The sequence below is a fragment of the Octopus bimaculoides genome, chromosome 5, assembly GCF_046866305.1.
Source record: "Octopus bimaculoides isolate indiv1 chromosome 5, ASM4686630v1, whole genome shotgun sequence".
Taxonomy (NCBI): domain Eukaryota; kingdom Metazoa; phylum Mollusca; class Cephalopoda; order Octopoda; family Octopodidae; genus Octopus; species Octopus bimaculoides.
In genome coordinates, this window is record NC_142932.1 from 86001825 (window position 1) to 86016420 (window position 14596).

Below are 14596 nucleotides of genomic sequence, written 5' to 3' on the forward strand. Positions count from 1 at the left end.
ACATCATTAGTCCCCAAGGGGCTAAGAAGGCTATAAGCATAATCCCTTACTCCAGATCATTCCATTAACAAAAGTAGATGTAAGTCCATTCATTATTTTCTTATCGAAGAAACTATATAGACATTGTATAACAATATCTATGCTATTAAACAATAGTGTGACAATGGCCATAAATTAGTAGATATTGCTAGAGAGGAAGAGTATCGATGTTATACCTTTAACTTTCTGTTCATTAACAAATTACTGTCATCCTTCTTATGTACTCTATTTTCATTAAGAATTCCTTTCATCCTTCTTATGTACTTTATTTTCATCTAAGAATTTCTTTTATCCTCCTTATATACTCTATACCAATACCTTAACATGTTACCAATACCATATGTTATTCTCATGGCCTGCTCATCTATTCAGTACCAACTGATCTTCATTTTCCATTTATTAAAATTTTCATCCTATTAGTGAATAACTTCAAAATGCATGTTACCCTACTTAAGCAGAGAACTGTATACGTTTTCATTTTCATCCGCCAACATAAAATAATTGTACACAATATAACACAATTTATTGTCTTTGATGATTTCTTCTGAATCCTTCATATTTTTAGCATTATACAAACTATATCAAGGAGGACATCAAAAATCTAATTAGAAAAAATTATGTGTTGAAGAAAAGACAACCTTACTTCAATGATTAACATTATTTTAATCAAGTGGATAAGAAGTGATTAAAATAATTTTAGTTATTGAAATAAAGTTATTGTTTCTTCACTGCATTTTTTTTTTTTTACTGTTTGATGCTCAGTAAATCAAATACGTTAACACTAACTTAACTCAACATCCCTGAGTAATTTCTCAAATTTATCCAAAATATATGCTGCTTCCTCAAAGCCAAAAAGTATTTTAACCATTAAGGTCCTACAAGACATAAGAATTGTACTCTCCTCATCCATTCTATCCTTAAAAAATTCTATCCACTTACAAAGCTATTTTGTTTTATTTTCTTCAAAATACGAATTGTACATGTAAAAACAAACTTTTATAAAAAAAACAAACTGAGAGAACTAAAATATTGGTGTTGTTTATTAACTTGTAGTAATAACCTATTAACTACGTGTTGTTCTTTTTCTACTAACATACTGTAGGCAAAATTAGGCTAAAAATACTAACCTTCATAACTTTTATAGCAGCATATTTTACACTAATCATTGTTATAATACAGAAAATATTTTGTATTTTGGTTAACACTTAGTTCCAAGAATTATTTATAACTTGTAATTTGTTAATGTAAAAATGACCAATTTAATATTGTCATTGGATAAATTTAATGTTTAATTATTTATTTTGGAATGTGATGGTATTTTTAACCGTATATAACTAAAGTAGATTCTTTTTCTTCTTACATCTGGTACTATTTCCATTATGTTTCTACCTTTTTAACTACTTTTAAATTTTGGATTCATCATCACTATCATCATCATTATCATCATTTAACTGCTGTGGCAGACAATAGCCACAATCCTTTTCCACTGCCCATTACATTTTCCATAATCAGTTGTTGTCTCATAATCTCTGGCTATCATTGGGAATTGAATCATTATGTGGAATTTGACCAAAACAGATACCAAAAGTTAGCTTGTCATCCAACACTCTTAGCAATTTGACTAATTCACAGCTCTGAACTTGTATTTCACCTATCAACCCTAAAATAATGAAAGGCAAAATTTGAACTCAGGGCACAGAGACTCAGAACATATACCCCCAGGCTTTCTATTTGGCACTCTAATGGCCCTGTCAATCAGTTGCCTTCAATTTGGAGTTAATAATTTGTTATCTATATACTGAGTCCTCCTGATATTATCTTTACTATATTCTGTATGTGTATGAGTGTGCACACATGCATGCATATGTGTGTGTACATGTGTGTGCATCATAGAAAAGTAGTTAACTTTTATGTAATGATGATGATAAAGATTATGATGATCATATATATAAAATTACTGTTTTCATCATGTATTCATCAATACATAATATAGGTTAATTTTTTTAAATTATTATTTTTATTCTCTCCTCATTACATTCCCATTAAGTAGAGTGAAGGCCTTAGATCAAAACTGAAGAGAAAGTTTTAATCTATCTTGTTCCCTGTCTTCTCTCAATTAACCCAACCATAACCACTACCATGTGAAACTAGCATGAAAATTAGCCAGTAGTGGAGTTTCTACACAGTCATTTGATCTTCTGCAATAGCAGCCAAATTTCCCTCAAATCATTCCTTAAGATCTTAGACAAGAAGGACTCATTTGATAATGTGATCCTGAAATGTTATCACTAGAATTCTCAATGAGGGATGGCCTAGGGTTAAAGAACAAGTTAGAAAAGATGTGATCGTTCATTTAGTCATAGAAATGACTGATTTTTTTTATGTATGTTTTTTTAACATATTTGTTCCTAGTAAATTTAGTTATTCATATTAACATAAAAGAATCTTATCTCTCAGAGACCTTGAACTTCATACAATTATAGTCACCCTGTCCTTCAGCAAAAATGTCTGAAAAGCTCAAAGTCATTAGTTTACCTTATTGCCAAGTTTGAATATCTTTGATTTTCAAGAATTTTATTAATTTTAAATATAAATTGACGAAATTAATGCCCCATCTCAGGAGATGGCACATTTAGAAATAGTTACATACATTGGGTCTATTTTAGCTTTAAAAAGTTAAAGATTCTTGCTGATTGAATGATTCCACTCATAAGCTCATTAACATTTTCTAATTATACACTCACATCCTAAATACAATAATCTATCAACTTCAGTACTTCTAATGAACTTAGTTTTTTTATACAGTTCTCAAAGACTATCTTCATACTTTCATATTTTTACCTACACTTCACATGCATAAATATGAACTAATTTCAATTTTTCTGTTATCTTCTTTGATTATAATCTCTGGTTCTGTCTTACCCATTGCATATAGATACATGGTTTGGTTCTATTTTCACCCCGTTATTCATTCTTTCTATTCTTTTCTATTGTTTCAAAAACATCTACATTATCCCAGCATCATTATCTGATCATGTAAAAACATGATTAAATCAATATTTTCTATTCACTTCTGCATCTCCCAATTCATCCTATTGTCTTTTATTTTTTATATTGATATACAGATCTTAATTAAGATAATCACTGTCATCATCTAAGCATGATAGTAAATACCTAGCTATAATAATTGAATGATGTATTTTAGAAAGCCTATGGCTCCTATAAACTAGTTTTATCTCAAACTGTCTCTTCTCCTTTCAAGTGCCTGACTGTCTCTATTGCATTTTTCATCTATCATCTCAATCATCAGCATGTTTTTATAAACCTTGTGTCTTCATTCATGTAATTTATTAAAACTATACTCTGTATACTAATGTTCAATAATGTTTGCAGGCCTGCTGCATATGAAAGACCCAGGGTCAAGAGATGTTCCTCAAAGCTGTTTATAGCTACCGTCCAATGATACAAATTGTGCTGAACAGGAAGCAAAGAGCCCAGACCTATTCCATTGTCACTGTTTATATCCAATACAGTATTCTACTTTAGTTGTAGGAGACTATAAGTCCGTACATTTTGTATGACAGTAGAAAGTAATCCCAGACAGTGGATAAATAAGGCATCACTTACAAAAAACATTAGATTTTATCTTCTTCCAGACTAATATTTTAGCCATAATCAGAAAGTTTCTTGCTTATTAGCTATTACATAGGTTAAGAGAGGTTTGCTATACATAAAGGAAACAGCTGAATTCAAGAAATCAAGAAATTCTCTGCATTGGCAAATGATTTACAAAATGGAATAAATTATTTTGTTTTAAAGCTAAAGAGAAATCAAATGTTTTGGAACAATGTTATTTGGAGAGGAAATTTTTGCATCCATTAATACTAATTATTACATTAAAGTATAAACAGGTGAAGCACTAAATAGTTTTAAAAGAAATTTTGACTGAAGTACAAGAGACACCCTGTAAGGAAACATAAGGTGATCGTTAAAATGATATGATTCTATTTGTACCTCTGAGAAACAAATTTATAGAAGTCATTCTAACTAGACACTTGATGATTAAGGCATTCCAACTCTGACCACTCTGTCAGACTATATTAACCAATGTATGTCTCTCTCTTCAGAAATGATAGTGTAATTTAAGGGATATTTAGTTGCTATTTCTAGCAGGTAGAAAACCACATTGCTGTTGGCTTGTGTTCAGTCTCCTTCATTAATATTTGATAAAGACAATTTCAGGAATATAGATTACAAATTCTGTGAAGAAATATTAGAAATATTGTGTTAATTAGTTGTATCTCTGACATAAGAATATTTAAGGAACAAAAAGTTAAACACATGAATTTTATCAAGTATGACTGCATTATGTCAGTGAAGCTCAGTGTAGAGCAGCATTAGACATACATGCTGGTATTTATTTTCATCTTTATTTGAATTCAAATACTGCCATTCGTCTTGGATGGATACAAATAACTGGGCTGATTTAATTGCCTATTAAAACACATGCCTCAAAATACATGGCCTTACGCAAATATTTATCTACTACAGATATCAGCAACTTCTTTTTGTAATGGTCCGTTTTTTATTTTTCATGTTTTCCTATGTCCATGTGTGGCTCACACACACACGTGTGTGCATGTATATCATATATCACATATAGAAATATTCCAATGTTCCTCCTCCTCCTCATTCCATCAGTGATTCACTTGTGAGCTGCGTCCCACTTGTGACCAACCCTTTATCTATTCTAAATAGCTTTTAAATGCAAAATGTAACACTAATTTTCTGTTCGTGTGTACTTTAAGGCACAGCTACTCAAGATCTAACTTCTGCTACCTGGTTTATTGCCATGATGGTGGCAATTGCTCTTCTCATCCTCATTCTGATCATTGTGTGTATTGCCAAGAGAAACCGTGAAGCCAAATATGATGGTAAGTCATATTTTATTGGTTTATTTTTAAGACGTCTTTTTTTTCTAAAGAAGTAAGCACTTCATGAATACTTTAAGTATTTAAGTGTCATTTTCAGTATATTGGGAAAAACAATTCTGAGCTTTTGTTAATTTTGGTTGAAATGTTTAATTCATTTAGAAGTTTACTCAAAATTCTATAACTTTTAAGCAGCAGAAAAAATAGATAGCACATTCCAACCCATGGTCCAACCCATGCCAGGATGGAAAGTGGGTATTAAATAATGATGAATACTACTACTACTAATATTCCAAAATGAAGTTAAGAGAATGAAGATATGTTTGTGTTGTTTGATACAAAGTATTATGAACAGATAACAATGCTTAGTTTTGTGCGATGTAAATTGATATCTTTGCAAAAATAACAAGAAAAATTTGTTCAACAACAGATTTGCTGTTAGAGGTTATCTATAAATGATCATAAAATAAAATTAAACTAATTAACCATATTTCATTGGATTCTTGTTTTATAAATACTTGTAATTAAGGATAATAATTCATTATTCTATATATAACCATTGTGTTGGCTAATCAATGTGGACTCTATGTAAAGTGATAGTGTAAATAAGACAAGGGTGACTATTTGAGAGATTATAGGTTATTGAAGAATGACAAGTAATAGATTGATGGTTAAAAACAATAAAACAGACCTATCAAACCCATGCTGTCATAGACTAACATACATTTAGCAATTCATTAAGGATATCATTTTGAGTTGTGAAGAGGAAGATTTAATTACTTGATAGAAACGTGTTTCTAAGTAAACTGAATTGTTATAGTTTTAGCCATAGTAAAAAGAATTAGTTAAGCAATTTTTGTTATTTGTAAAATATCTGTACAATAGTTTACCATACTATGTTGTAGTCATTATCATCTTAGGCATCATCAACATCATCACTGTGCTCTGGTTCTGAGAGACTAAACCAGAGCATATATTTATGGGTGTTTTTAAAATATCACATTCTAAAATGATGTGTTCACAGACAATGATGTATATGTCTGTCATATTTAAAAATGTATTTTCCTCTCCAGTGCAAGAAGAAGAAAGACTACGAGGCCATGATCCGTACAGTACTGATGACCACCTCAATGACAGTAAAAAGTAAGTCACAAACTAGATATCTTCTCTGATAACTTTTATAAATATTCTCCAGTGACACAGTTCTTCTTTAATAATCTCGTCAATCCACAAATAGCAAGAAAATGATATTTTAATATCTTTGTTCTTGTACAAAGTACAATGTCAATTTTTTAGGGAGGATTACAGCTGATTGAATTTGCCCCTAATATTACAGGTATCTCTTTTATTAAGACCATTATAACAGGGACTTATTTTATTTAGGCCTATGTGACAGCTACCTATTTTATTAAAACTAATATTACAGGTATCTATTTTATTAAGGCCATTGTTATAGATACATATTTATGTAAGACTAATATCACAGGTACCTATTTTATTAGACCTAATATTACAAGCATCTATTTTATTTAAGCCAATATTACTGGTATGTATTTTTGTAAGGTAAATATTAGGGGTGCCTATGTTGTTAAACATTATATTTTTCTTTCCCTCCTACAAATCTGAAAAAGCCTTTACTCTTATCAATGTAGCAAGCTATTGTTACTTAAAGAAAAACTTTAACTCCCAATTCTATAATAAAAACACTAAAATCTTGAGCTGCTGTCGTTAAAATGAAACATTTATCTACCTAATACTTTATCATGTTATATCTTATATTACCATATGTATTTCTTGTTGTATTATGTTTATTTGAGAAAATATATAAAATTGCAGTGTTTATTCTCTACAGTGTTAATCAGTAAATAATATTCGAATATTTATTATAAATTAAATAAATTACAAACCTCACAAAGCAAATATTTAACCCTTTGGGTTAAATATTTGCTTTGTTAATACCCTTAAAAAAAGATGTGATTTGCTATTTGACTGGCAGAGTATTCACACCAACAGACATTCAATGTTTTCTTTTGTCATCATGTTCGTTCTTTCTTTTCCTTCAATGCTTTACAGAAAAAAAAGGTAAAATCTATATTAAGCACTTGCCTCTCCATTTTCTCTCCTCTTTAGTTTTTGTAAGTCCATCGCAACCTTACTTCACCTTACTTTATTCTATGCATGACACACCATTTTCAGCCATACTACACTTTTTAGTTCATTTTTAAAAAATAGGAATTTAATATTAAGTTAATTGTTGTTGCTGTTATTCATCACTACCACCATCAACACTGTTACCAGCTCCACCACCAATCATTGTCACCACTGCTGGCATTGCCACTACTACCAATACCACTTATCATCACCATCATTATCACTATCACTTCACTACCATCACCACCACCAATAATGTTCATTTACATTATATAGCATATGTAAAATATGTTGTCTCTAGTTTATGTTTTTTTTTTTATGGCTGCTTTTGTTATATTTATATTTTAATTTAAACTTAAATATCAATATGTGCGCTACTGCTTTTTCTTTTTAACTCTCTAAGTTGTTGTTGTTTAGTTCTGTTGTGTCGGATGCCCCCAGATGATGAAGTAGGCTAGCCCAATACGCAGATATAGAAGGAGAAGTCTAGACGTCGGGTAGTTGAGTAGAGGTCATCCAAACATGCGATATAACAGTGGCGACAAGGATTTCGTAGCTCACACAGCCACTGGTCTTGATGATTGTTTAAAAAATTACAATTATCTGCTTCCAAACCTAGAAAACATATTTGCTAAGTGCAGTGGCGGGAACATTTTTTCCAAGCTGGATTTGTCAGAGGCCTAACTCCAATTACTGGTAAATGAAGAATGTGCTAAAGTATTAATAATCATACTCATAAAGGTCTGTACCGTTTTAAAAGACTGCCATTTGGGGTAAAGGTCACACCAGCAATATTTCAGCAAGTGATGGATACTATGCTAGCAGATTGTGAGTTTGCGGTCCCATACTTCGATGACATATTGATGAAAAGGGAATCAAGGGACCAACATATTGAACATAGAGAAGAGGTTTTCAAATGAATATGTGATTACGGGTTTAAAGTAAGGGAGGATTAATTTGAATTTTTCTTGACAAAAATAAAGTACTTAGGACAGGTGATCGATGAAAACGGACAAAAACCGGACCCTTCTAGGATCAACATGATAAAAAAAATGCCTGCTCCTACTAACAAAACAACACTACAAGCATTTTTAAGTTTAGTAAGTTATTACCAGTTGTACATACCTAAAATGTATGAGCTAAGAGCTCCGTTGAATAAGTTGCTAAAGAAGGACTCAAAATGGAGCTGGACAAACGAACGTCAGAAATCATTCGAGGAACTAAAAAAGCGGTTAACATCAGATTTATCATTAACTCATTTTCACCCAAATCTGAAAATAATTGTGGCATCAGATGCCAGTGAATATGGTATAGGAGCTGTGATATTGCATAAATTTAATGATGGTAAAATCAAAGCTATTGCACATGCATCAAGAGCTCTATTACCAGTGGAAAGAAACTACAGCCAGATTGAAAAAGAGGCATTATCATTTATCTTCACAGTAAAAAAATTCCATAAATTCTTACATGGGAGGAAGTTTACACTGCAAACGGATCACCGACCGTTATTGTCTATTTTTGGTTCGAGAAAGGGTATCCCCATGCACTCAGCAAACTGCTTACAGTGCTGGGGGACTACTCTGTTGAACTACGATTTCGAGATGGAATTTTTGCTATCAATGAAAATGGGACACGCAGATGGGTTGTCTAGGCTAATTCCAAAATATGAGGAACCTTTTGAAGACACAGTGATTGCATCGTTAAAACTAGAAATGGAACTGAAGAACATTTTGTGCAATGTAGTACGTGATTTGCCAGTAACGCAGGAAGAAATTAAATTGAAATCGGGAAATGATAGGATCATAAATAAGATTTTTAAAATGTTGAGTAACACAAAAAATATAAATGAGTGGGACACAAATTCAAAGCACTATTCAGTATGTTATGAGGTATTATTATATGCACAAAGAGTGGTAATACCTGAAGCACTGCAAAACAGAGTATTAAAAGACTTTCATGTAAGACATCCAGGGATTGTCCGGATGAAGAGCCTTATGAGAAGTTACGTTTATTGACCAAATATGGACAAGCAAATTGAGAGACTGGTAAAACAGTGTAGGGGATGCGCTATGGCAGCAAAGGCGCCCCCAGTGCAGATTCAACCGTGGCCAAAAACGGATTCAGCATGGTCCAGACTACATGTGGATTTTGCAGGACCAATAAATAGCTCTTATTATATCATTGTGGTGGATAGCTATTCCAAATGGCCTGAAGTGTGTAAATGTTCAAGGCCAACCACTAGTGTGACGATTGACTTCTTGGAAGAACTGTTCGCTCGGTATGGAGTGCCAGATACGATCGTGTCAAATAATGGTACACAATTCACAGCGAAGGAGTTCGAAAGATTCTATAAGTCAGTTCAGATAAAGCATGTGTTAACTCCGCCATACCATCCAAGGTAAAATGGGTTAGCAGAAAGATTCATCGACACATTCAAGAGAGCCTTAAGGAAGACCAAACAGGAAATCCTTGAAGATACAAATATGACTAAGTTTTTGCAGGTGTATAAACACCGAATCCAAATGCAGAGTCGGGTAGGTCACCTGCAGATTTGATGTTTTCCAGAAATATTCGTTCTATTTTTGACAAATGGTTGCCGAGCAGGAAACAGAAAATAGAAAATTCGGGAAGAAAAACGAAATTTTTTAACACAGGTGACAAAGTGTATTTTAAAATATATAGTAACGGAAAACAGGACTGGGAACAAGGAATTATAACTAGGCGTCTGGGTAACGTGATGTACATGGTAAAAGGACCAAAATATGAACACAGAAGGCATTTAAACCAATTAAAAAAAAGATATACCAAAAACCAAGAGAGGTGAGAAGAATCAATGGATTTATGGTATGATTTGTTTGAGGTCCCAGAACCACAAGCAAAAGCAGAACTGACACGTAGATCGAATAGGAAGAGAAAACCTACAGAAATGATGGAAATTAATGCTAAGAGAAAAAGATATGCCAGTTTCTCAATGAGGAAATAAAATTGATAAATTCAGGTTTTAAAAAAAACTCAAAAGGGGGAGGTGTTGTGTCGGACGCCCCCAGACAATGAAGTAGGCTAGCCCAATACGTAGATATAGAGGGAGAAGTCTAGATGTCGGGTAGTTGAGTAGAGGTCATCCGAACATGTGATATAACAAGTTCCAAGTCAGTCATGATCAAGCAACCCTATGATCAAACACTTTCCAACCATCATCACTATATCTTTTATTTATTTTACAGCTATAGTATATCCCTGACTACACTGTCCAATGAGTCCTTATTATAAGATGGTACGGTTAATTTGAATGAGATGTAGCTGCTATTTCAAGCATATCTCATCATTGGTCTAATCATCGGTTACAATTACATTTGCACTTAAATACACTGCTGGAAATATTTATCTCTTCTTCAACTCTGTGGGACAACAATAATAGCATTTTAAATTTCACCTTTTACCACCTTCCTTCCAATCTTCAATGTTTCACTGTGCACAGATTTTAAATGTTTGTCTTGTTCCTATTTATTGAAACTGTTTCTTTTTAATTTATCATATTTTTTTATTATTTTATAATTATCCACTTTGTGCCAAGTCATTACACTTTGTTGGAAAGTGACAGTTGTAGTTTAGGCTCAATTTCCTGTAGTAACAACTTCTTTCCGATAAATTAGAAACTTCCATTGCTGTATTAGCCCTTTGCCTATCCAAAGCATTTTCATAAGTTTGTCCCAAATGTTCATGCTTCTTTTCAGACTTTTAGTTAGCCTTTATTTCTTATGTTCTGAGGAATTTAAGACTTTCCTTTTGTAAGTCTCAAGTTACTCTGGTGACCAAAAAAAACTGAGAATTTGTGTCATATATGACACATGTATGCCAAGGAAATATGTCTTGTGTTTCATTTAAGATATGCAGGACAGGTAAAGGGTTAAACAAAAAATAAATAAATTAATAAAATGGATATAACAGGAATATGTTGTATGTGCATATATAAATGTGTGTGTGTGTGTGTGTAATGCCTTGAAGTGTGTACAAGCCTGTTGTGTATGAGTGTTTATTATATCAAAAAGGAACAATTGCTTGAGTTTTACCTAGTGGCTGGTCACAACTAATAATGATGTCAATAATGATGAAGTATTTGTTATATATGGGTAAACTTTTGGCCTTCCAAAAAGTTTTGGTATGATAGGATAGGTGCAACATTTTTACTGAAGAGGTGAGTATATTACTTCCTTATATGGAAAGAGAAAAGATGAGGATCAAGGCACATATATGTGTGTGTGTGTGTATATATATATATATATATATATATATATATATATATATATATATGTGTGTGTGTGTGTGTGTATGTGTGTGTATATAAATATATATATAATCAAAATAAGCAACAGGATATCAAGAGGTGATGCAGTACGACCGTTTCAAGCGGCTCCATTTAATTGAACAATGTAATCATTACATCATTTTAAATGCAGGACTATCCTCAGCTGCATAAATAAATAGAATTTTTTAATCAGTTGGACACATTAATATAATTTTACTTAAATTCTCTAACAGAGCAAGAAGAGGGAAAAAGTCCATGTTGCTACAAATGTAGCTCAAAATATACTACACTTCTAAGAACTGTATCAAGTTTGTTATGGTCATAGCTTGTAACGGATTGTGGTTCATTTTTAATTTATCATTCTTTTTTATCATAGACTACTGCATCACCTCTTGATATCCTGTTGCTTATTTTGATTTTATTCACCTTACTTTGAGTTGTATGGACAATACCGCATTGACTTGGTGCTTCGACTTAAATACCTAATTCAACTGAATCTCAATTATATATTGGCCTGCCCACCTGGTCAGTGGGTGATATCATTCAAAAGCTACAACAATGCAAGGAACCATATATATGTGTGTGTGTGTGTGTATGAACACATCAGCATATGCATAAGCAAACTTATATCCATCCAAATACACATATGTAGATTATAGACTATATGCACAAAATTAAATCAACCAGAACTCTTCTTTCAAAATGATACCCATAAATAATAGATGCTTCTTAACAAAATTCAGTTTTGAGTAGACTGTCACTTTTTGATATGATAATCATATATTATTACCATTGTATTTCAAGAATAGAGATCTATATTAGATAATGTTTGCACCATGTACTAGCATGTGGGTGTTTTGAGCTGGCTATGGTGTTCAAAACCTTTTTCTCTGAAGTAAGAATTTTTTTCCATGGCAAACTGCTGTGAAAAGCTTTTACAGGTTCAAATATGTCCCAAACATATTAGAGCTGATTTAAAGTTTGTTTATATGTGTACGTATATATATATATATATATATATATATATATATATATATATATATATATATATATATATATATGGGTTTTTTGGCTCACAGACTCCAAAAAATGATATCAGTTTATTACCATCACGTTGAGATTTTAAGATACCTGATCCATAGAATTTCATTGTTTTTTCAATAAAACAGCTTATGAAAAATATGGTATAACATATATACATAGATAGAAATTGTATTTTCTTCAAAACCAGAATGCTTTCTTAAGATTCTATTGAAAAACTAGTAAAAATCTTAAAATTTTTACAGACAAATTACATCATTTTAATTCCCATGAATTTGGATTTGGATAATTTTTCTTGACCACTAAACTTTAGGAAGAATTTGAGCCAAGTTCCAGCAATAGCCTGCCATCACATGCAAGTCAGTCTACCACGATACCTTTGTCCCATTGGTTTTATGTCCTGATGGAAATGTTCTCCCTGCTCATCACTTGTGTTACTGAGGTTTTCAGGGAATTTACAGCTTGTTGCTGACTATTTTGGCATAGTTGGCTGCTTTCTTGTTGCCCAGTAATTCATTTACACCTATTACAAATGGATTCCATACAGCTGCTTCTATACAATTCGTTGAATTTACAAAGTTCCTATCTGTCATCTATTTTCTGATTTGAGGCCAGCTTTATTTTTTTCACTGCCCAGACTGGGAAATGTACTACAGATATAGTGAAAGTATCATCCTTCTGTATCTAGATCTTTAACAAACTGCTTCATTCTGCCCAGTTTCATATGGAGTGGAGGTAGGATGATTTTTTTCCTGGTTGAACAAAAAGGTTCTTTAGCCACATTAAAAGACCTTGGAGCTAATGTTCGCTACACCCATTCTTTGGTCAACCAATGTTTTTCTGTCCCACATACATAAAAAGCATGGATATTTGGTGTATCTACTTTGTTTCTCCAGAAGAAAATTGACCATATAAAAGTTCATGCTTATCACCCATTGATGATAGTTGGGATTTGGATATCTTGAAATCTAGACAAGATGGTAAAACATGGATTCCGTTTTGGGATTTAGCATTTCAAAAAACCTGCAAATCAGATAAAAATGTCCTGACAACAAAATACCTGTTGGGTAGTGTTACTTGTATTTCTTTCTGTTAACATCAGCTTATTAGTATAATAATTGTTTTAGAATAAAAACAATACTCCAGATTTTAGTATTGATTTAATATTAGACATTGCTGTTTTAATACTGTGTTAATTTGTTTTCTGATTCTCTTGAAGAAATTTAGGAAACTACATTTTTATTTATTAAAAATATTTTTACATTTAACATTACATTTTTCATTAATATGAGCTTTTGTTTGTTTTTCATACTTGGTGAAAAAATAGTTACATTATTTCACTAGCTAATGTCATATATTTCTTTTTAAACTAATTACTTTTTCCATGTATTTCTTTGTTTATAAATTTTTATCAGTATTTTTACTACAATAGCTGGCTTTCATTAGTCTTATGCAGACAGCAGATCGTTCTATTTAGCCTGTAAAACATAGATTTACAATTGCAAATGTTTTTATGGAACATAATGTTTTTCCCTTAAATAATCTCAGTTTGTTCTAAATCTGTATCTTTATTTCAATATCCATTTAATTCTTCATATATAACTTTTGATCTTTCAGTGATGAAAATGGAATTGGTAAACCTGGAGCCTTAGTGAATGGAGACAAAACCAGTGGAATAAGTGATTCCGATAGCTTAGGAGACTATGGAGACGTTGATCCTAGTAAATTCAATGAAGACGGCTCCTTCATTGGACAGTATGGCACCCAGGACAAGAAGGAAGCAACGGAGACTGCTGCACCATCTGCCATGTCTACGTTTGTGTAACTCGGCAAAAAAAAATGAGGTTGTTTTTTGGGGTTTTCTTTTTCTTTCCTCTCGGTGGATGTGAGGAGAAAAATGATAAAAACACCAATGAAACTACGGAGATTATAACTCTCCTTAACTACCCTTTTTGTATGTATTTCTGAGCTGCACTGGTTCATCAAATATGGGGCTTAGCTTGATCCCCTTGCCAGCTGCTGAATACTATTGCAAACAACAGTGATAAACTATTGTTAACAGATGCTTCAGTGCCATTAAAAAAAAAAAACATTTATTTAAATTTAAAATTTACTCAAAAAAGGTGAA

At 32.1% G+C, this 14596-nt stretch overlaps 1 protein-coding gene across 6 annotated transcripts in view; it reads left to right on the top strand.

The window, feature by feature from the left end:
- Positions 1-14596, top strand: part of LOC106881289 (neuroglian) — a 139766-nt gene that overhangs the window by 125092 nt on the left and 78 nt on the right. For all 6 annotated transcript variants that reach the window (XM_089352510.1, XM_089352511.1, XM_089352513.1 and 3 more), the window contains 3 exons: positions 4848-4973; positions 6044-6113; positions 14086-14596. The exon at positions 14086-14596 is cut by the window's right edge and continues 78 nt beyond it. In XM_089352510.1, coding sequence (XP_089208636.1) covers positions 4848-4973; positions 6044-6113; positions 14086-14293 — 404 coding nt within the window. In that variant the 3' untranslated portion in view covers positions 14294-14596. The remainder of the gene's footprint in view (positions 1-4847; positions 4974-6043; positions 6114-14085) is intronic.